Genomic DNA, 22,531 nt, shown 5'->3' with positions numbered 1-22,531 from the left:
GCCACTATGGTATAGTGGTTCAGAGTGCTGGACTAAGATCTGAGAGACCCATGCTCAAAACTCCAATCCGCCATGGAACTCGACCTGTCACGACCTCTGAACCTAACCTACCTCGTAGGGTTGTTGTGAGGATATAATGAAGGAGAGGAGAATGATGTCAGCCACTCTGGGACTCCAATGGAGAGAAGTAATGAGCTCCCGGGAATGAGCTCCCGGGGGAGATCCAGGCCCTGCGGGACCTTGAGCAATTCCGCAGGGCCTGTAAGATGGAGCTCTTCCACCAGACTTTTGAGTAGGAGCCGCCGCCCTATTATACCACCACCGTCAAGACATCTAAATAGATGCATAGACGAGGCCCGAGGAAGAACTTAGGATTGCAGAAGATCGGATATGCCGTTGCCACTGGATACGTACGCTGAGAGTACCAGCTCGAGCTGCGGGGATACCATCTTGGACCTAGGACACTAGTAATTGGACAGAGCACTTTGGTCTTGGTATTGACGTTTTTATTGTGTTTTTATATGTTATTACTTATGGCAAGACTAACGATCTGGCCTCTGTTAGCCACCCTGAGCCCACTGGGGAGGGCGGGATACAAGTGTAAAAAAATAAATAATAAATAAATATAAATAAATGAAGAACACGGATAAAATCCTGATGTGGCTTTGTTCTGAGCACAGTGTGATGGTCCCTGGGCAATTCCCCTTGCTGTTGACATAACTTCCTTATGAGCCAAATTAACACATTCCTGGTGCAGATTCCAGCTCAACGATGCATTCACTGGAGGTACACAGACCAGCCCCTTGTAATATGGGATCATTACACTAGGCTTCCATTCGGGGTTGTTTAAGGGTTACTGGGATCAGGGGTCGTTTTGTAGAAAAAGAGCTAGGGGAACTCATTAGCATAACTCATTAGCATATCACCGGAAGTGTGTGGTGAGGACACCCCTTGACATCACCGGAAGTATGTCATAAGGCCACACCCCCTGCCATCACCAGAAGTGTGTCATAAGGCCACACCCACCACTCAGTCTTAGTCTTAAAGGTTAGTCTTAAAGGTGCTATTTGTTAGTCTTAAAGGTGCTATTTGAACTCTTGGACTATTCTGCAGCAACAGACTAACACAGCTACCTCGGGGAAGCTCCTGGATGGGGTTGGGAGTCCTTGCGAAGGCCACGTGGAGTGGCCTCGACCAGGCAGAGGGGGAGGACGCCAACTTACCCTCCTGCTTCTTCCTCCTTCTGCAACAGAATGAGGCTGGAAGAAGGAGGCGGCCGGAAGAAGGGGCTTTGTCGTGTGCCCTGCCCCCCTGCACCTCACCCGGGGGAACTGCGATCCCCCGCGATCCCCTCCGAAATGACCTCTGACTGGGATAATGTATGTGAGGTATGCAAATATGGATCACAGGGCACTGTAGTGGTTCTGAGCATAGTTTATAAACTGAGAAGTCCCTGCTTCAGTCTCAGCTTGGCTATGAATTGGATCCACCGGCAGTTTCTCTCAACGGCCGGTAACTTCCTTGATTCCCCTGCTGGATCCCAAAAAGTGTTCAGAAATACTGCTCCTGGGGAACCCACAGGAATAGCACGAGAGGATGGTCAGAAGTCTGCAGTAGGATACAAGAACTGGCAAAAATTACCCCCCCCCTTCTGTCCGCAGAGATGCTCAGGGGATGCGGTCTCTCATCTACAGATATGGGATTCCAGAACACTTCTGTAAGGATTACCGGGACAAACAAAGGCAAAATGCTTCTACACAAACAGATAGTGCTCTTTTGGGCGAGAGAAACTTGTGGTACAAAGCACTGTAAAGATCCTTGCAGGGGAAGAAGTGACTTTATTTTGTGCAAGAACAAGGGAAGAGGGAAACCCCCCCTGAAGATATTTCCCAGAATGCTAGATTTATTTAGGAAATCAGCACAATGGCGTTGTAAGATTGTGAAAGAATGATCATTCTTGAAAAGGTCTATTAAATTTTTTTCTCTTCTGACAGTTTAAGGCTAGCTTCTATCTGAAATTGAAAATGGCCTTGTGGTTAGTAGCACAGCATTAATCACGGGTGTCACAGAGCACAGGTGGAGGTTTTGTAACTGCATTCTCTGCACATGTTCACCTATTATTAATCGCCGGCTCTCAGGATTTGAGTCCATTGAACTGTTTACATAATCTTCCTGAGTCATTCTGAATTAATCAGACCATGCTTTCAGCAATCAGCAACTTCCAGTGTGGGTAATCTGGCTGTCAACAAAGCTGGGAATAAGAGGATTTGAGAATATCCTTTGGAAATTTGCTTGGGCTTTTAAAAATTTCAGTGCCAAATATATCTTTGCCATTTTAACTGAAACGATCAGGGATATCCCGAAACTCTCCCTCCCCTCCCTCGGTGTAATTATATTTAACATGGAAGTTCCATGCAGACAACAAAAATAATATAAGTTTTGCCAACATTGCACGTTTGCATTAAAATGCTGGTTTAGTTATTACTACTGGCATAATGATGGTATGATCAGTTAAGAGGAGTTAACTAAACTTCCGTAATACTGCAGTCCATTTAACAGACTATAGCTAAATCACTTTTGATTACGAACATGCGTTCCTATGCATACCAAAGTACATAAAAAGCAATGTGATCCTTTTCCAGATCTCTTAGACAAACATCCTCTTTCTCCTCCAAATCTCTTTATAATCCTTACATTTAAAAAGCTTCAGAATCAGGCGGCAATTTGCACATTTTCCTGTGACATTCTAATAGCGGAGATTTTTCTCTCTCTGAAGGCTTACGCTTAATGATGCCTATTTTTAAAAAAATTTATACCACACTTTTCTCCTCAGTGGGGACCAATGCTCCCTCTAAGCTGTGGAGTCTCGTGAGCAAAAATTGTACTTTGTGAGCTACTGGCATTAAAGTTGTGAGCGAGCCATTTGGCTGCTGCATGAATTAGTTTGCTCTGGAGCCCTCCTTCCTGAGCCAGGACAAAAATGTGTGAGCCGGAGGCTAAAAAACTGTGAGCTAGCTCACACTAACTCAGCTTAGAGGGAATACTGGTGGGGACCCGGAATGGCTTATCATGTTGTTCTCGTCTCACCTGATGCTACAACTGAAACCCAATAAAGCTCATGTAGAGGGGCCGTGGCTCAGTAGCAGAGCATCTGCTTGGCATGCAGAAGGTCCCAGGTTCAGTCCCTGGCATTTCCAGTTACAAGGATCAGGTGATGTGAAAGACTTCTGCCTGAGACCCCGGAGAGCCGCTACCAGTCTGTGTAGACAAGACTGACTTTGGTGGACTGATGGTCTGGCTCAGTATAAGACAGTTTCATGTGTTCATGAGGTAGTTTAGGCAGAGAAAAGGTGGCAGGCCCAAGGGCAACCGGCGAACTTCCATGAGCAGAGATTTGAATGTGTTTATCTCACGTCCTAGCACAATACTCTCACCACTGTGCCACGCTGCCGCTTCTGCTTCTGGGGGAAGTGATACGCTCTGAGGAAAGTGTCAGAGAAGAGTTGTGTCGGTCTGCAGTAGAAAAGCTAGAACCGAGGCTGTGTTCACACACTCTAAATAACCCACTTTCAATGCACTTCCGAATTGGATTTTGCCCATTCACACAGTGAAAATCCAGTTGGAAAGTGGATCGAAAGTGGACTTCTGGGTTATGGTGACACACTGGCAGACGCACCTCCCAGACCTCCCGCAGGTGCGATCTGCGCGCTAGCGGTTGGGGGGGAGGCGATTGTTTGCCACCCCCATGGAGCCTTTGTGAAAGGCTCCTAGCCATGGGACTTTAGAAGGGTGGCCTCTTTGCCAGCACAATGCTGGGGAATTGAGGCGCTCTTCCACCCCGACGGTCCTGCCGCTATGCGTCCGAATGGAACTAGAGTCGCTGACTGGGACAAGCGTTGGAGATCGAGCGTTTAAAACGCATTTTGAGCGAGGTCTTATGACCAACAATGAACAGTGAGTTGAGTGAAAGTGAAATACCGGCAACTTAAAAAGAAAATCCCCCCCTGAGAACGGTGAGAAAAGCGAGCAGGGGAGGGGCCCCTCTCATACGCATTAACTAAAAAGCGATATAGCAAGGGGGGGACGGAATTAAAAGCATTGAAATCTGTTTTAAGAACTTTACCAGAGCGCGGAGAGGCATTGGACGAATTTCAGAGACTTTAGCAAGTTTTGACAAAAGTAAACAATCCATAAAAATGGCGTGGAAAAAAGCAGAGAGAGACAAACAGGCAAAAATGAAACCACCGGGGAGCATGAGCCCACGACCGGAAGAGACCACTGAGTTCTCTAAACTTTTGGCGGACTCTCTGCACCCTCTACTGGATCAGATGACTAACATCAATCAACAGCTGACAACTCTAAACCATTCAGCAGCTCCGTCTGAAACTACAAAAAAGATGGAGCAAACAGCTGAGAAAGTAAAGGAAATAGAGGCCAGGCTTGCGGCCACTAGGGCCAGGTCCTTTTTGGTGGCGGCTCCTATCTGGTGGAATGAGCTCCCGGAGGAGATCAGGGCCCTGCGGGACTTGTTGCAGTTCCGCATGGCCTGAAAGACGGAGCTCTTCCGCCAGGCTTTCGAATAGGAGCCGCCGCCACTACCACCACCACCACCAATGGGGACCGTTTTACAGGACCGCCGGAGGTCAAGTGGCAAATAACATCAGGGGGCCACAGTAACCTCCCCTGGAATGAAAAGGGTATGTGCAATATGGAGAGAGGGTTTTAGTCACGCGGGATCCTTGGGCGTGGCCCACGTATAAATTGTTTTAAACTGTTTTATTGTATTTTATTGCACTTTGTGCCATATGGTTGTAGCCGCCCTGAGCCCGCATGCGGGGAGGGCGGGGTATAAATAAAATTAAATAAATAAATATAAAAATCTTAAAAAGTCAAGAAAAAGGTGCAAATGCTGGAAAGGAAGCAAGCTTCAGATGAATATCAACTTTTACAACTGCAAATGGAGAAAGCTAACCTGGTCCTCCGGTTCCAAGGGGTCCCTGAAGTTGAAAATTGGAGGCAACACCATCAGGATTTTAAAAGACATCCCATTTGAAATAAGGAAGAAGAGAAAGAAGTATAAAGACTTAATCCTTTTTTTTTTTTAATTACAAACAGCATTTCCTACAGATGGTTAACCCCTGAAGGTGTCATTTTAAAACTGCAGGACAAAAAAGAAAAAAATTGACTCTGTTTACAAAGTGTGTGAGTTCCTGAGACTGCAACTGGGAGAACCAGCTGAGGATGCCAAAGAAGAAGATGACAGCAAATCTAGCGGTGAACTGGACTCTGTGCCTTCTGACGAGGATTCTGCTTCAGAAAAGGGGGCGGCTGCCCCTAAACGAGAATACCAATTGAGGATTAGAAAAGATAAAGCAAGGTGAACGCTGAAGGACTCTGAATGGTGCCTTAAAGCATGTGATATAAATGATGCTCTTGGGGTTGTCTTTAAACAGTTAAAAAATGGTCAAAAAGATAAATAATTTAGCTTAATCGACCATGTTCAATGTAATGTAAGCATTTTAGACTAACACTTATATTAGTTGATGTAATGATCTCCTATACTTGGGGTCTTAGTTATTAGTGGTTTTCTTTCCTTTCTCCTTAGATGTAGATGTTCCCTCCCTATTTTTTCATTGTAGTTTGTAGTTTATAGAAAAAGCAATAAAAATTCCCTTCGGGGGGCATAAAAAAAAGAAAAGAAAGTGGATCGAAAGTGGATTATTTAGTGTCTGTGACTGAAGCCCGAGTCTGGTAGCATCCAAGAGATCAATAATATTTTTGAAGTATTACGTTTTTGATAGTCAAAGCTCTGACAAAGGGAACTTTGACTCTCCAAAGATCATACTCTGAAAAACCCGCTGAGCTCTAAGGTGATATGGAACTTGAATCTAACTATGGGGAAAGGGGACCAATATGAAGAAGAGGAGGAGATGCTGCGTTTGTTTTCTGATGTAAAGCTTTTCCACATGGATTTTTTTCACATATAAATTAATATGAATTTATTTCTCAGCTGTTTTGGAGACCTCCAGACATCCTTTCAAAAGGCTTTTGATGAGGTGCCTCACCAAAGAGGTCATGGGCAGTGTTCCCTCTAAGCTGAGTTAGTGTGAGCTAGCTCACATTTTTTTTAGCCTCCGGCTCATACCTTTTGGTCTTAGCTCAGGAAGGATGGCTCCAGAGCAAACTAATGTATGCAGTAGCCAAATCACTCACTCAACTCTAATGCTAGCAGCTCACAAAGTAGGATGTGTGCTCACAAGACTCCACAGCTTAGAGGGAGAATTAATCATGGGATAAGAGAACGAGCTCTCGTACAGAATCAAAATTGGTTAAGTGACAGGAAGCAACAAGTAGGAATAAATGGACAGTTCTCACAATGGAGGGAAGTGAGCAGTGGGGTCCCACAAGGATCATATTGGGGCCAATACTATTTAATTTGATAAAAAGTAGAGACATCACCCTGCCAACAAAAGTCTGCATGGTCAAAGCAATGGTATTCCCAGTAGTCATGTATGGCTGCGAGAGTTGGACTATAAGGAAGGCCGAGCACCGAAGAATAGATTCTTTTGAACTATGGTGCTGGAGAAGACTCTTGAGAGTCCCTTGGACTGCAAGAAGATCAAATCAGTCAATCCTAAAAGAAATCAACCCTGACTGTTCCCTGGAAGGCCAGATAATGAAACTGAAGCTCAAATACTTTGGCCACCCAATGAGAAGGGAGCACTCACTGGAGAAGACCCTGATGCTGGGAAAGATTGAAGGTCAAGGAAGACGGGGATGGCAAAGGATGAGATGGTTAGACAGTGTCATCGATGCAACGAACATGAAATTGAGCCAACTTCAGAGGATGGCGGAAAACAGGAGGGCCTGGCGAGATCTTGTCCATGGGGTCGCGAAGAGTCAGACTCGACTGTGCGACTGAACAACAAAAGTGTAGTGGCCAGGTCTGCAGATGACAAAAAATTATTTGAGATGGTGAAAGACAAGGATGTCTGTGAAGAGCTCCAGGAAGAGCTCTCCAAATTGGATAGGCGGGCAACAGTATGGCAGATGAATTTCAGTGTGGGTAAGTGTAAGGTGATGCACGCTGGAACATCTGGAGATCAATAGTAACAGTGGGAGATCTCCAGGTCCCACCTGGAGATTGGCAACCCTAGGGGAAAGTCAGCTGCACAGCAGGGGGTTGAAGAGAATGGTTTGATGGCTGCTGGGCCAAGATTGGCAACAATAGTTCCCCAGGAGCCCCATCGTAAATGCACCAAACAATTCCTCAAGATTTTCCAAAACACTACTCTGTTTTGGGCTCCTGGGGAACTTTGAAGTAGCACCAAAGCTTTAAGATCTCTCCAGCTGTCACCTGGAGACTGGCAACAGCTTGTCTGGAGTGTGGGCAGCATGGCATTGTATCTGTCTGAGGTCCCCCTCTTCCTCCTCCTCCTCAAATCCCACCCTCAGCAGGCTTCATCCCTAAAATATCCTGGAAGTTTCCAACCTGGAGTTGGCAACCCTATGTCCTGGAGTTCGAACCTGGAGTTGGCAACCATCAGCCAACCATCAGCCAACCTTTATCTGCCTGTCTGTCTTAAGTTTTACACACACACCCCAGCCTCTGCCTAGGGAAAGGGCAGTCTTTCCCTGCAGTGGTAACCAAAGCAGCTGACATCATTCTCCTCTCCAAACTGAAAATTCCAACTGCCTTGGGGGGGGGAGTTTGAGGTGTGGAATGGAGTGTAGTCCAATCAGCTTCCATATGGAAATGACCTTGGAACGCTGGCCGGGACTGCACAAAGCAGCCAATGAACCCAGCCAGTGTCTGGGGGGGAGTATGAGGTGTGGAATGGAGTGAAGTCCAATCAGCTTCCATATGCAAAAGACCTTGAAGGTTCCATATGCAACTGACATTCCAACTGCCTTGCGGGGAGGGGGGTGAGTTTGAGGTGTGGAATGCAGTGAAGTCCAATCAGCTTCCATATGCAAAAGACCTTGAAACGCTGGGCAGGACTGCACAAAGCAGCCAGTCAACCCAACCAGTGTCTTCTGAGTGGCAGTTCTTCCGGCCAAACACTAAAGGCGGGCATTTTAGAACGTTGGTCCCCACTACTGCTTTATTATAAGGGAGAGATAAAATAAATGAACGGATTTACTTTCTTTGTGTGCTATCTGAAAAGTGAGGCACAGCCTCGGCAGTGACAGAGGTTTCATGTGTCTCAGCTGACTCAGTGTGTGGGTTAACTCCAGGGTTGCCAGCTCTGGGTTGGGAAATACCTGGAGTTTTTTGGGGGGTGGATCCTGGGGAGGGCAGGATTTGGGGAGGGGAGGGGTCTCAGCAGGGGACAGTCCCATAGAGTCCACTCTCCAAAGCAGCCATTTGCTGATCTTGGTAATCTGGAGATTAACTGCAATAATAGGAGATCTCCAGGTACCACCTGAAGGGTGACAACTAGAGATGTGAAGGCCCGGAAAAAAAACGGGAAAATTCGGGGAAAAAACATTTCCCCCCCGTTTTTTCCCTGAAGTCTTTTTGTTTTTTCCCGAAAAATTGGAAAAATAAAAAAGAAAAGAAAAAAAAATTGATTATGGAACGTTTCATTTTAACATGATGAATCTGATTTCTGTGCACTGAGGACAAGCAAGTCCTAGGTTACAAACTGAACTCTCCAATGCAAGAATAAGATGCATTTCTTCCTTTAGGAGGTGTGATTGTCAGAAGAAAATAAAAAAGTTTCAGTTTTGTTTTTGCATGTGGGTGGGTATTCTGTTTGTGATAATTGTTTGGATACACTATATTTTTAATATGCTAGTTGTGATAATTTCATGCCAAGTAAAAATGTCCATAGTCATATTTTATGTTCCTAAAGTAACAGAATGACTTTCAATCAAGAAAAGACAAAAGAAATGCTAATGTAGCATTTTTTCAATTTTTCCGAAAATTTCCGTTTCCCCCGGAAAAAAACGGGGGGAAAACGGGTATTTTCCCGAGCTTCAAAATTTCTGGAAATTTTACATCTCTAGTGGCAACCCTAGTTAACCCTGGATTTACTTATTAAGTCTTCCCTCCGCTACAAATGAGTGGAGATTCTGGCTGTATGAACTGGCCTAGAGTAACAAAAGTATACCCAACTTAATGTCATCCAAGCAGTTCTTTGGTTTGGCACCTTGAACCTGCATTCCTTGCCTCCCAAAGTAACCATCACAGCCCTAAGACTTAACACAGTGGATATTAAGAGTGGTGGAAGAAGAAAACCTGATTGAGTTGTTGGTCACATCAGGGTCCTTGGCATAAATCATTTGTATGGTGGTCCCAATGTCCACATCTTCAGGTACCTCCACAAAATAAAAGCTAGGCTCAAACACGGGTGGCTCGTCCACGTCCTCCACGCTGATGTGCACAGTCGCAGTGTCACGGAACGGGCCTAGGTTGAGGAAGCGCATTTCCAAGTGGGGATTGGCACCCTCTACTTTTAAAGTGTAGCTTTTCTTGGTCTCGAAGCTCAAGGGCTAAAGAGGAAGAGAGAATTAGAAGACTTTTACAGAATTGTACCGCCCCAGTTTTAGTGAATGTCTTGTGCAATACCAGCCAGGTCCCCTGAAATAAAACAGTTTTTTTCCCTACTTAAAGTAGGGTTGCCAGCAATGGTCCCTCTAAGCTGTGGAGTCTTGTGTGCAAAAATTCTACTTTGTGAGCTACTGGCATTAAAGTTGTGAGCGAGCACTTTGGCTACTGCATAAATTAGTTTGCTCTGGAGCCATCCTTCCTGAGCTAAGACAAAAATCTGTGAGCCGGAGGCTAAAAAACTGTGAGCTAGCTCACATTGACTCAGCTTAGAGGGAACACTGGTTGCCAGCCTCCAGGTGGGGCCTGGAGTTCTCCTAGAATTACAACTGATCTCCAGATGACAGTTTCCATGATGAAAATGGCAGCTTTGGAGGGTTCAATGTACGGCATCACATTCCTGTTATTCCTGCTAAGCTCCCCCCCTCCCCAAACTCTGCCTCCTCTCAGCCTCCACCCATACGTCTCCAGGAATTTCCTATCCCAGAGTTAGCAACCCTAATTTAAAGCTGTATAGTAAGTTTTACAAACAGATAAATATGATATCCCTCCAAGTTTACGGCCTTCACTGTAAGTATCCCTGAACATTTGGGCTGGTGGGTGGGGTAGGATTGTAAAACTATAGAGAAATAAATTTAATTGGTAATATCCATAGGTAAAGGTAAAGATTCCCTTGCTCGAAAGCCAGTCGAGTCCGACTCTAGGGTTGTGGTGCTCATGTCCGTTTCAAAGCTGAAGAGGCAGCGCTGTCCGAAGACATTCCCGTGGTCATGTGGCCGGCATGACTAAACACCAAGGCGCACGGAACGCTGTTACTGGTAATATCCATAGCCAGGACTAGTTTCTAGTTATCCTTAATATAGATCAGTTGTGCAACACTGTAGCTACCGATATGCATTCAAATGCAAATTCCACAGAAAATATTGCATCATACATAGAGTCCTCAAGCTTGATGTGAATTCGGACACATGTCTAGCTTTTGCCATAGTTCCTGGTCTGATGAAGTGATAGAATACATGCATGAAAGTCTCCTCAGACACATAGATTTCCTTAGTCACTGTGTGCATTTGGGGTTCCAATCAAAGAATTTAGGTCCAGTCATAATAAATGGTTTCAAGAACACCATGGCTCAAATCTGAACTTAGCCACAAACATGGTGAGACAAGCTGTTGTGTCTTGCCTCTACCTGTAATGCAGAGAAAACACTAGCTGATCTAACAGGGCTCTTGTAAATACTATTGAGATAACACCGTTAAGAACTTTACCTCATGTTGGACATGTTATATAAATACTAAAAAAATACAATATTTTATTGGACACAATGGAGCCAAAGTTAGTGTGAGGGACAGGGTAGGTTCCACCTCTCACTAAGAGCAACCAATGAGAGCTGACGGAATGTTAGGGAGAGACAGTTGAAAAACAGCAGTTACCGTAGGAGTTGGCAGTTGGGGAGTTGAGAGGGAAAAGAGGATGCCTGACCGATGGAAACTGTGGAGAAGAGCTGCTTAGAGCTGGCTGAAAATAGTGCGTTTGTAACAAAGGATCCCAAATTCTGAAATAGGGAAACAGTTCAAAAGCATCTTCAGTCCGCTTGGTTGGTCTTAAAGGTGCCACTGGACTCAAACTTTGTTCTGATGTTTCTGTGAGTGAGAGGACCTGAGAGGTGAAAAGTTCATAGCTCGCTAAAGGTTTTAAAAAGAGAGGAGAAGGGTAGTAACATGTGATGGCCTGACCTACTTGTAACCCTGAATCAGAGAGAGAGAGGGGGGGGGTTGTGGGGGTGGTAGTGGAAGGCAATCTGTGTGGGTGGGAAAGGGGCGTCATAACTGTTAACTCCACTAATACCAATGGTAGAGAGTTTCAACACATGCTCGTTTTCCACTGCAATCGTTAGGACTTTCTAATGTGTTCTTCATTGCCTGGTTTACACCAGTTATTACTGTTGTACCTTTATAGAAGGCTTTTTTACCACAGAGCAAATGTGATATTGAAAAGCACCCTGCTGCCAATCTCCCCTTTGGCAGATGCAATTCTGCCCCATGCTGCGTATTCACACCCCTAACTTAGAACACTTTATGCAGGAAAGAATCAGTGCTGATAATCGTACTGCAGTGGTACCCAATGTGTGTGTTTTTATGTACAAGTGTAAAATGATAATTGAAAAGTCACAACAGCAAAGCGGTCCCTAAAAATGACCAAAGAAACTTCACACAATTGGATGTGGAAACAGTTGCGAGGGTCTTATGGAACGTTATAAGGCCTCCTGCTGATCATTTAATTTCCAGCCATTCAACGGCTATATTCTCTTTACCATTACAATAACGGGGAGTTTAGTGCTGAATATTCACAAAATTGTATCCCTTAATTGGTACAGATCTAGAGCAAAACAAAACGTGTGCTACTTTAAGCAGCTGCTCTAGTTTTAGGGGCAACGATTTTACTGGAAAATCCTTTTTTAAAATTTTGTTGGAATTCTTTAGCACTCACATCTGTTTGCAGGGCTCTTTTTGTAGAAAAAGCCCAGCAGGAACTCATTAGCATAATAGGCCACACCCAACAGCAAAACGCATTAGCATATTAGGCCACACCCTGACAGCACCACTCATTAGCACATTAGGCCACACCCCCATGTTACCAGAACTGTGGTCATCCAGCCACACCCACCTTTTGCTTCTTATTCTGTTTACCTTGTTTGTTGTTAAAACCCAGGGCCTTTTTTTTGTAGCAGGGACTCCTTTGCATGTTAGGCCACACACCCCTAATGTAGCCAATCCAAATGAGTTTCTGCTGTTGGGTGTGGCCTGTTATGCTAATGAGTTCCTGCTGGGCGTGGCCAACTTGGGAGCCAGCCGGATCTCCGTTCCAGTGCGTTCCTGCACCCCAAAAGCCCTGTTTAGCACAGTTTCATTGCTAGCTCTGTACTGTCTGCTCTGACTGGAAGTGGCTCCCCAAAGTCTCTTTTGGACACGGTGGGGGTGGGGGAATCTCCTGAACGCAAAGCGTATGCTTTGCCACCAGGCAACTGCCCTTCCACTCACATCTGTTTGTATCTTCCTAGTAACTATACAAATAAGTAACAAATAAGTTTATTGCATCCTTTGGAGAAAGAGCCAAAATTTTGTGTAGAACATTATCACATATATAGAATGGCCCTGACCTGGATAGCCCAGGCTAGTGCAGTCTCGTCAGATCTTGGAAGCTAAGCAGAATTGACCCTGGCTAGTATTTGGAAGGGTGACCACCAATGCTCCCTCTAAGCCGTGGAGTCTTGTGAGCAAAGATTCTACTTTGTGAGCGACTGGCATTAAAGTTGGAGCGAGCGATTTAGCTATTGCATAAATTAAGTTTGCTCTGGAGCCATCCATCCTGAGCTAAGGCAAAAATGTGTGAGCCGGAGGCTAAAAGACTGTGAGCTAGCTCACACTAACTCAGCTTAGAGGAAACACTGGTGACCACCAAGGAATACCAGGGTCATGACACAGAGGCAGGCCATGGCAAACCATCTCTGAACATCTCTTGCTTTGAAAGCCCCGTGGGGTCACGTTAAGTCAGCTGTGACTTGACAGCAAAACCCAAAAAATAGTTATGGGTAAGAAGGTAATGTTTAATATTAGGAAACTGTAAAGATCGGAAATAAATGTTAGGTGATTCTGCTTCTGTGAGGAAAGTGAAATTACAAGCTACAAATCATGGAGGCTTCTGGGACAAGCTGAAGTGGTTTTCTCTCTGAGGTTTTCAGTGAGTCTCGTATTTATACAGGGTAGAAGGATTCAAAATGTACCCCTTCTACTGGTCAGATTCTATATTTGTCAGTTAGATTATTTAAAGGGGTTGTCCCCATCTTGGATGATCTGGGGGGGTTGTCCCCATCTTGGATGATCAATATAGGTATAGCACCGTATTATTGGAAGGTTTTATTGTGATTTTAAATGTTTTATTTATTATATACTGTATTGTATTTTGCACTCGGCTTTGCCGTATGTGAGCCGCCCTGAGCCTCTGGGAGGGCGGGATATAAATCAAACTAATAAATGAATAAATAAAGACTTTCAATGGCCTTCAGCTTAGAACCAGAGAGGGGCTGGGGAAAGGAAACCGGCTATTCGAATTCAGTAGGAGTGAGAATCAGCATAAGGATTACCATTAGGTTTCCAGCACTGGATTTGGAAATACCTTGGAATTGTGTTGCTGGAGCGTGGGGAGGGTGGGATTTGGGGAAGGCAGGGGCTTTAAGCAGGGTATAATGCCACAGAGACCAACTTCCAAAGCAGCCATTTTCTCCAGGGGAACTGATCTTGGTCGTCTGGAGATCAATTGTAACAGCAGGAGATCTCCAGGTACAACCTGGAGACTGGTAACCCTACATATAGGAAAGACAGACACTAAGACGAAAAGACAGCAAGAAAGAATTAAACGTATAAGAATTCCTCAGTTGTTATATCTGTAATTCTTCTTCCTATACCTTGGTCTCAGTAGCAGTGTATCCTATACCGAGTATAAATCAAGCTACTGTAGTGGCAGTGGCAGAGGCAAACTCCAGGCTGGGGGTTATTAGAAAAAGAAATTGAAAATAAAACAGCCAGTACTGTAATGCCCTTGTATAGATCTGTATAGATCGATGGCGAGGCCTCATTTGGAGTGCTGTGCGCAGTTCTGGTCACACCGTATCTCAAAAAGGATACTGCAGAGCTAGAAAAGGTTATGGAAGAGGTCAGCCAAGTGATTAAAGGATGAGGAAAGGCTAAAGATTCTAGGGTCGCGGTCACACGCACAATGCCATAGGCGTGAACGCCATGCCATAGGCGTGAATGCCGGGTGGATTTAAAGGGCGTGATCAGACACGAACATCTGTGAAGCGCCCCACACCCGTGGGCAACCCCATTTTGCTCCGCCACAGAAGCGGAGTCAAAAGACACTAGGGAAAGTCCGATAGCAAACGGGTTGCTATGGGCCAGGAATGGACTTTCCCCTGTGTGATCGCTCCAGTGCGCTCCCATGGTGTTGGGATGGTCTGATCAGGCCATCCTGACTCTGTGCCGTTGTTTCCCCCCCCCCTTTCCAGTATGCGCACACTGGTTTTTTTTGTGCATTTGTCATTTCGAACATTTTATGAGGCCTTACTTGGGCCCTTACAGGGTTTTTATATGTCTTTGAAATAAACATTCCTTTGTTTATACATACTTACGTTTTTAACTTTTGGCCCTCTATACGTTTTCTAAACTTCCTTTGGAGGTTTTTTTCAGATTATCATCGTCAGGGCAAGTTACATGTTATGCTGTGACAAAGTCCCATCATCCCATTTCCCAGTGCAAACTATCTTTGGGAAGGGCTGCTTTGTACTGGAGAAAGACAGAAAGGGAATGCTTAATGTTTTCCCCGCTATCGCTAGTCCCTAAAATTCCCCTCCCCTCCGGAGCAGAGTGCCAGATAAATTATTGCGAGAGAAGCATGAAATCTGGGACACTGGCAGGGGTAACAACAGCCGAGCAACAGAGGTGACTAGTAAAGGGCCAAAAGTTTAAAACATCAATAGGTGCACATGTTTATTTCAAAAACATACAAAAACCTTGTAGGGGCCCAAATAAAGGCTCATAAAATAATCCAAGTGACAAATGCACAAAAAGAACCATATATATGACCTGTTGTGTTTCATGTTACATTGGCCCTGATAAGGCAATTTTACTTGCACTCTTGAGACCTAAACTGGAAGGTACATATTGGTACTCTTAGTATCTCCAGTATATGTAATTGCTTCTGACACAAGGCCAGATACATTTGTGGCCCCACACATTTTTGTGTGTGCGTGTCATTCAATTCCAGATTGGAACATTCCATTTTTGGTCCTACATCAATTCTTCACTGCCTTCCAAGTGTGACAAGGACTTTGTTGTATGTTGCATTCTGTACTATTTGACCTCTGAAAAAGGCTCTTGTGGGTTGAAATGCATCAGGTCGTATATGATTCTTTTTGTGCATTTGTCACTTTGATTATTCTATGAGGCTTTATTTGGGCTCCTACAAGAAGAAGAAGGAGGAGGAGGCGGCGGTTGGATTTATACCCCACCCTTCACTTGAAGTCTCAGGGCAGCTTACAAACTCCTTTCCCTTCCCCTCCCCACAACAGACACCCTGTGAGGTAGGTGGGGCTGAGAGAGCTCTGACAGAAACTGCTCTTTTCAAGAACAGCTCTGACAGAACTATGGCTTGCACAAGGCCATGCAGCCAAGTGCAAGCGGAGGAATGGGGAATCAAACCCGGTTCTCCCAGTTTAGAGTCTGCACACTTAACCACTACACGAAACTGGCTACAAGGTTTTATATGATTTTGAAATAAACACGTGTACTTTCGTCTATGGCTGATTTCACACTAGAGCTGCCTCGATGTTGCGCCGCCGTTTGCCCCGATACTATTGGTCAACTTCACACCCGAAGCTGCGGGGCTGCATTTGACCCACAGCTTCGCCTGATTTCCTCCGCAGTTTCGTGATCCTCAAAAAACAGGATCACGAAACTGTGGGGGAAATCGGGCGAAGCCGCGAGTCAAAATGCAGCCCCACAGCTTTGGGTGTGAAATTGACCAATAGTATCAGGGCAAACGGCGGCGCAACGAGGCAGCTCTAGTGCGAAATCAGCCTATACCTATTGACGTTTTTAACTTTCGGCCCTTTACTAGTTTTCTAAGCTTCCTTTGGAAGTTTTTGCTTGGTTGGTTTAGTTTTTCTCCCCCTCTCTTCGGGGGTGGGTGGTGGTAACAGAGGTAACAACAGTTTGAGGCAAAACTACTGGCTGGGGAAGTATTAAGACTTTGGATTGTCACTTGTTGCCCTGCTCTGAGGGCTTTCAATACAAGAAAGCAGGAGGACACGTTCCACGATGGCCCCCATTTTATCAAATTCCCAGCTACAGGAAGGTTCTCACTTGCCCTCGTTTCATCTTGAAGCTGCCGAAGTCTGATCTGTTCTGGAAGGCCTCTGCCATTTTATCCTTACAACCTTTTTTTGATTTTATGCTGTTAGTTTAGATTGTTCTGGCCTCTTATCTGCTGGTTTAGAAGCTACTTCATTGGTAGATTCTTTTAATGTTTTCCTTATTTACTAGCGCTGGCTGCTCTTTTAGGATTATTTTAAGTTCATTTTAGTTTATTTCTATTGGGGCTATCAGGGGTCGTTTCGTAGAAAAAGAGCTAGGGGAACTCATTAGCATAACTCATTAGCATATGCCACACCCCTGAAATCACCGGAAGTGTGTCATAAGGCCATACCCCCTGCCATCACCGGAAGTGTGTCATAAGGCCACACCCACCACTCAGTCTTAGACTTAAAGGTTAGTCTTAAAGGTGCTATCTGTTAGTCTTAAAGGTGTGGGAGTGCGAGGAAGCCCCACAAAGGCCCCCCACCCCCAACGGTCCCGGCCACTGCCAGCCTTCGGCTCCACTGCCGAGCCCCATGAGGGGCCCGGCGGTGGACCTGCAAGGCCGGCGGGAGTGTGAGGAAGCCCCACCAAGGCCCTCCCTGGCCCCAGGCAGGCAGGGGTGGGGAGAGGCGGGGAGGAAGCAACTTACCCTCCCTCTTCTCCTGCCTCCTCCTGTGACTGAATGAGGGCCGGAAGCGGGGCGGCTGGAAGCAGGGGGCGGGGCTTCGTCATGTGCCCCGCCCCCGCACCTCACCCGGGGAAACGGCGATTTCCCACGATCCCCCCCGAATCAACCTCTGGGGGTTATATATCTATTCTGTTGTATATTTACATGTTTTGGCTTTATTGATGGATTTTATTGTTTGACTGACATACTGGGTGCGGTCAGACGGCGTGCTGGGAATGGGTTAAACTAATCCGGCCCCGATTCAGTTTTTTTTTTAACCTGGAGAATCGCGATCACACTCACCTCCTTGTTCCAGATAGCTGCGCAGCAATGTCGCTCCCTGCCGTCCACACGCGGGAGCGTGCGTCAGTGTTGTTTTTCTCTCTCTCTGTTTGGGCATGCACACAGGCAGACATCTGTTGAACTAAAAATTCCGCACGTGTGCAGAACAGCGATTTCCACCTCAACCCGACTGCTGTGACACTCCCTTTTAAACGTTTATCCCGAAAATGGCCTCTGTGAGATCCTGAACTTGTCTAAACGTTAAAACTAGGCACCGTTTAAACATTGTTTTTAATAACGCGGTGGTGGACCTCCGCCTATGCGCACACCACCAATGCTTTTTAAAAAATGGCGGTGAAAAGCGGAAGTCTTGGGCAGCTTTTGAGCGGGGGGGGGGTTTAAACCGGAAGTGGCTCAACACTGGAGGAGCGATCAGACATCAGAAAAGTGCGTCTGGAACCGGAGAATCAGGAAAACACCACTTTGGGACCTGGTATCAAAATACTCCAGGGCTGATTTCGCACTAGAGCTGCCTCACGGTTGCGCCGCCATTTGCCCCGACACTATTGGTCAATTTCACACCCGAAGCTGTGGGGCTGCACTTTGACTCACGGCTTCGCCCGATTTCCCCCACAGTTTCGTGATCCTGTTTTTTGAGGATCACGAAACTGCGGAGGAAATCGGGCGAAGCTGTGGGTCAAATGCAGCCCCGCGGCTTCGGGTGTGAAATTGACCAACAGTGTCGGTGCAAACGGCGGTGCAACCGCGAGGCAGCTCTAGTGCGAAATCAGCCCAGGTTAAAGCGGTTTTGAGCCGGAAAGTGACAGCTGGGGATGGGAGGCAGATGTTGACTGTGTGATCGCGCAGATAAAATCCGTTTCTAAAGCAGACAAAATGGTCCATCTGAACGCACCCATAGTTGGCCATCTTGAAGGATGACTTGCTCCTATCTTTTCTCAGGCTCAGACCTCCTCCCTTCTAGGACGTAGGAAGAGAGGGCACAGCTTGCTCCATGTTTGACCAAGCTGGAAAATGGATTTTGCAAGACAAACATTTCATAGGGCAGTCTAACTTCATGTGTATATACGTGTGGTCAGAGTAGGGTTGCCAAGTCCATTTTCTACCCCCAGTGGGGGACTTTGGGGGCGTTCCTGGAGGGGGCGGGGCATCCCTGACGTGATGACGTCATGTTGGGGACGTCCGCCGCCCCCCCGCCTGTGCATTGGATCTCCAGAAATGGCAGTTCCCTGCACTTAAAGGAGCTGGCGTTTCCCCTTTAAGAGCAGCCACGTTTCCCTTTTAAGAGCACGAAGCTGGCATTTCCTTGGGGCTTGGGAGTAAACATGGGTTCCACACACTTAAAGGGAGAGGGGTGGGTGTTGGGGGCGGGGGCTTCCCCCACCGGCCATTTGGCTGGCGGCGGGTAGACCCCCCCAAAACGGGGGACCCCTGGCAAACCGGGGGGTTTGGCAACCCTACGTCAGAGTAAGTAGGTAAACAATTAGGGTTTTTTTTTTGTAATTGAGGATACATAAGAAAGGACTACCACTCTGAACCAACTGCATTCCTGTAAACAGCATGAAAGAACTGTCCCTAGCTGTCAGCGTAAAGACAGCCCTCATTACCCTAATTACTATCCGTATATCTTTAAGCTGCAACTTAAAAAAGAAAGTTTTATGGGTTTATAGAGAATCCATAATTGTTTGTTGGAGACTAGAATGAAAAATGTAGCTGCCGTCTAAATGCAAATATTGAACAAATCAGTCACCCTGTACAACAATTAAGCTGTAAAGGTTATTTAAAAGGCTACATTTCAGACTGAGATGCTTTCCTGTGAAGTTTGAAAACTGTCAGGCATATTTACTTTTATAACAGCACAACTCTGTTTCACTGCAGTTTTCAGTACACAGGCAATTTATATATTCTTTGGATGAGCCCTGCAGGGGCTTTCTCAGAGTGTAACTAAGCAAGATGCTGGAGGCCCATGACTGGAGCGCCTAAATCTTTTTAGAGTGAAAAGTAGCCACGGGGTGTCTAATTTGAGACTGCAGCAAGGACAGTGGAGGGCTTCAATGCTCTCTTGTGCTCTTTTCCAAACAGAAAACATGTTCCCAAAGCTACTACTGATGCTAGCAAGGGGGAAAAAATAGGTACCATATACCAATAATCTATTTAAAACATTTATACCCTGTGTGACAGAATGGGCCTGCATAGGCCTGAAGGCCCTGTTCCGCCTGGAGAGTCCTACCTGGCAGCTGGCGGGGAGATCCTTGGTCCTTTCTGGGATCTTCTGTTGCTGACGTGGGGGGGGGGGGTTATACTCTAGTTTTTGGCCAAACCTCTATGGAATGTAGCTGATTCTGTTGTGGTTCAGCTGTAACACCTTCAGAACACCACCTTGGTTTTATGATTCGGAGCGAGTATTGGAGCACCGACATTTTATTTATTTATTTATTTTACTAATTTTAATTAACTGTAGTATTCTGTATTTACTGTATTTATATTGTTTTTATTGTTATAATCTGGCATTTGCCCTTGTTAGCCACCCTGAGCCTTCGGGGGGCGGGGGGCGGGATACAAATCCAAAGAATAAATAAATAAACACTGGACCAGGGCCGACCCTGCTTAGCTTCCAAGATCTGATGATATACGGCTAGCCTCGGCCATCGAGACCAGGGCATTTAAAAAAAAATATATAGGGGAAATTAAGATATATGACCAGTGCGGTAATAATTGCAAGCAGTGTTAGTTGTGCATTACCGAGGAACATGACCATTTACCTTTCTCACTGTGATTATGCCAACTTGATAATTAGGATCTGTCATAATATCAAAGGCATCTAGTCCATCTCCATCCACTAAGCTATACTTCATTTCAGCATTGATGCCTTCATCCAAGTCTTTCGCAAGGACACGGCCCACGGTAGAGCTGACTGGAGCAGATTCTAACACGCTCATCTGATAATGTTCTGGAAGAAACGGAATGAAGAAGAATGAATTACTGGGATAATAAATAAATACATAACTGAAGGAACATTCCAGCTAATGTTAAGGTCCTTGCAGCTCAGTCAACGAGCCTCGGAAATGCTTGACGTCGGCTGATCGGTGCATGAAGCGAACCAACGGGCACTTTCAAACACAGCGTCATGCACTGACCGCTCTCAACAAATCACAAGGTCCACGGGGAGTTCTATCTGAAAGTTCCATATGGCAGGCAAAGAAGCACAGGGTCAGCTCCGACAGAGAAAGCCCAAACAAATTTAAATCTCCCTTGCTGAGTTTCAATAAGCTTCCCAGCATATTGGGGGCATATTTAAATAGTTCTCATCAAAGCATCCATGTTTCCTGTGGCAACTTGAAATGAAACAAGAGCAAAACTGGTGCATAACTGATTTGCTTTAATGGCAAAGCCTGGGGAAAAGACAGCTCCACAGCGTTCAGAAAGTTCCTCCCTTGATCCCTGTGAATGCACTGCAGGTTGGATTGTTTTTTTTCCTACCATTCTGTTGCTGTATGATTTCTAGACTCGGGTGCCTGCGATATTTATTGTCTTAAGATGCCAAGAGTGATATGACTTATTACTGCAAGTAGTCGTCTTAAATAATTTTACTGAAAAAGAGAACTGCGGTGGAAACTTTGGAAGAGGAGGTTTGGTGAGGACATGAATAACCCGAAGGAACTAAAATGGACTGAATGGTTCTAAGTTTTAAAATGTGGGGGATGTCAGAGGGACAAGATAGGCAGCTTATTCCTGGGGGCTCACAAAGCGGCCATGAAAACCTGCTGCTTCTTGGCTTTACCCTCCATTATATCACAAGTCCAAACATCTCACAGTCGAGTATTGAGGCTGAAAAAGTTCCACCTAGTCAACAAAAACGTATGCCGCAACACTTCTGCTAACCTTTAAACTGCCGCAAGCCTCTTTGTAGCTTGCTGTACAACAGAGTCGCAGTGTGACCCTCTGCAGGATGACTCCAGTCTAAGTTCCTTGCAATTAAGGGGCTTAGACTGGAGTAACTCTGCACAGGATCCACTTGGACAACATCCACTAGATTCACAATGTCAAAACCCCCCCCGGGTTACGGGGACCCCCGCCACAATAATCGGGAGCATCCAGATGCTGTTATGCCCAATTCAGGAATGTCTCATCTGGGCTCCTTTTTTCGAGCTGGAGATAATAATAACTTCTTTTGCTCTGACTAAAATGGGACACTGCAAAGTGGCTGCAGGCAGAGTCTCCATGTGCACACAGCATCCACAAGGAAAGGGGAGGGGCAGAGCGACTATGGAAAGGGGGGCAGAAACAGAATTTCCCCGTACCTGGGTATTGGGGAACCCCCCCACAATAAACGGGAGCATCCAGATGCTGTTATGCCCAATTCAGGAATGTCTCATCTGGGCTCCTTTTTTCGAGCTGGAGAAAATAATATTTTCTTTTGCTCTGACTAAAATGGGACACCGCAAAGTGGCTGCAGGCAGAGTCTCCGTGTGCACACAGCATCCACGTGGAAAGGGGAGGAGCAGAGCGACTATGGAAAGGGGGGCAGAATTTGGTTCTGCAGTCCTCCCCCCAGCACTTTAAAGGGCTTCTTCCTTTCCCTGCAGAGCTGCACAGTAGTGTTAAAGAGAGGCTTGGCGGGAAAGAGAGGCGCTGGAATGTGAAGGCCCCCACCAAAATCAGCGTTATGCCTGCACTTGTGCCCGTGTAAAGTGAGAACAAGAAACTGTGATGTACAAACTAATAAAGCTCCCGGGGGAGATCTGGGCCCTGCGGGACCTTGTGCAGTTCCGCAGGGCCTGCAAGACGGAGCTCTTCCGCCAGACCTTTGAGTAGGAGCCGCCGCCTATACTATACCACCACCGCCATGGCTTGGACGAGGCCCTGTGGAAACATCTTAATATTGAAGAAGCCCTAAGGCATGGAAAGTACTGGTTTTAATGCTGAATGTTTATTATGTTTTAATATGTTTTTATTCTGGCATGGCTGTGTCCTGCCCTTGTTAGCTGCCCTGAGCCCACCTGGGGAGGGCGGGATATAAATATGAAATATAAATTAAATAAATAAATAAAGAATGTAAAACAAAAAGTATGAAAAAACCAAAAGTGTTATCTTGTTGTT

At 45.8% G+C, this 22,531-nt stretch overlaps 1 protein-coding gene across 1 annotated transcript in view; it reads right to left on the bottom strand.

Annotated features, from left to right (window-relative positions):
• The window catches only part of CDH20 (cadherin 20), a 95,924-nt gene that overhangs the window by 28,047 nt on the left and 45,346 nt on the right, over positions 1-22,531 (bottom strand). Inside the window, exons 5-6 of the mRNA XM_015425709.1 lie at positions 20,194-20,381; positions 9,245-9,498 (exon numbers count right to left, since the gene is read on the bottom strand). Of these exons, the coding sequence (XP_015281195.1) occupies positions 9,245-9,498; positions 20,194-20,381 (442 nt within the window). The remainder of the gene's footprint in view (positions 1-9,244; positions 9,499-20,193; positions 20,382-22,531) is intronic.

The sequence above is a fragment of the Gekko japonicus genome, unplaced genomic scaffold (genome assembly GCF_001447785.1).
Source record: "Gekko japonicus isolate JY-2015 unplaced genomic scaffold, Gekko_japonicus_V1.1 scaffold1461, whole genome shotgun sequence".
NCBI lineage: Eukaryota > Metazoa > Chordata > Lepidosauria > Squamata > Gekkonidae > Gekko > Gekko japonicus.
The sequence above is the reverse complement of the archived record's forward strand: the minus strand, read 5'-3'. Positions and strand labels throughout refer to the sequence as shown.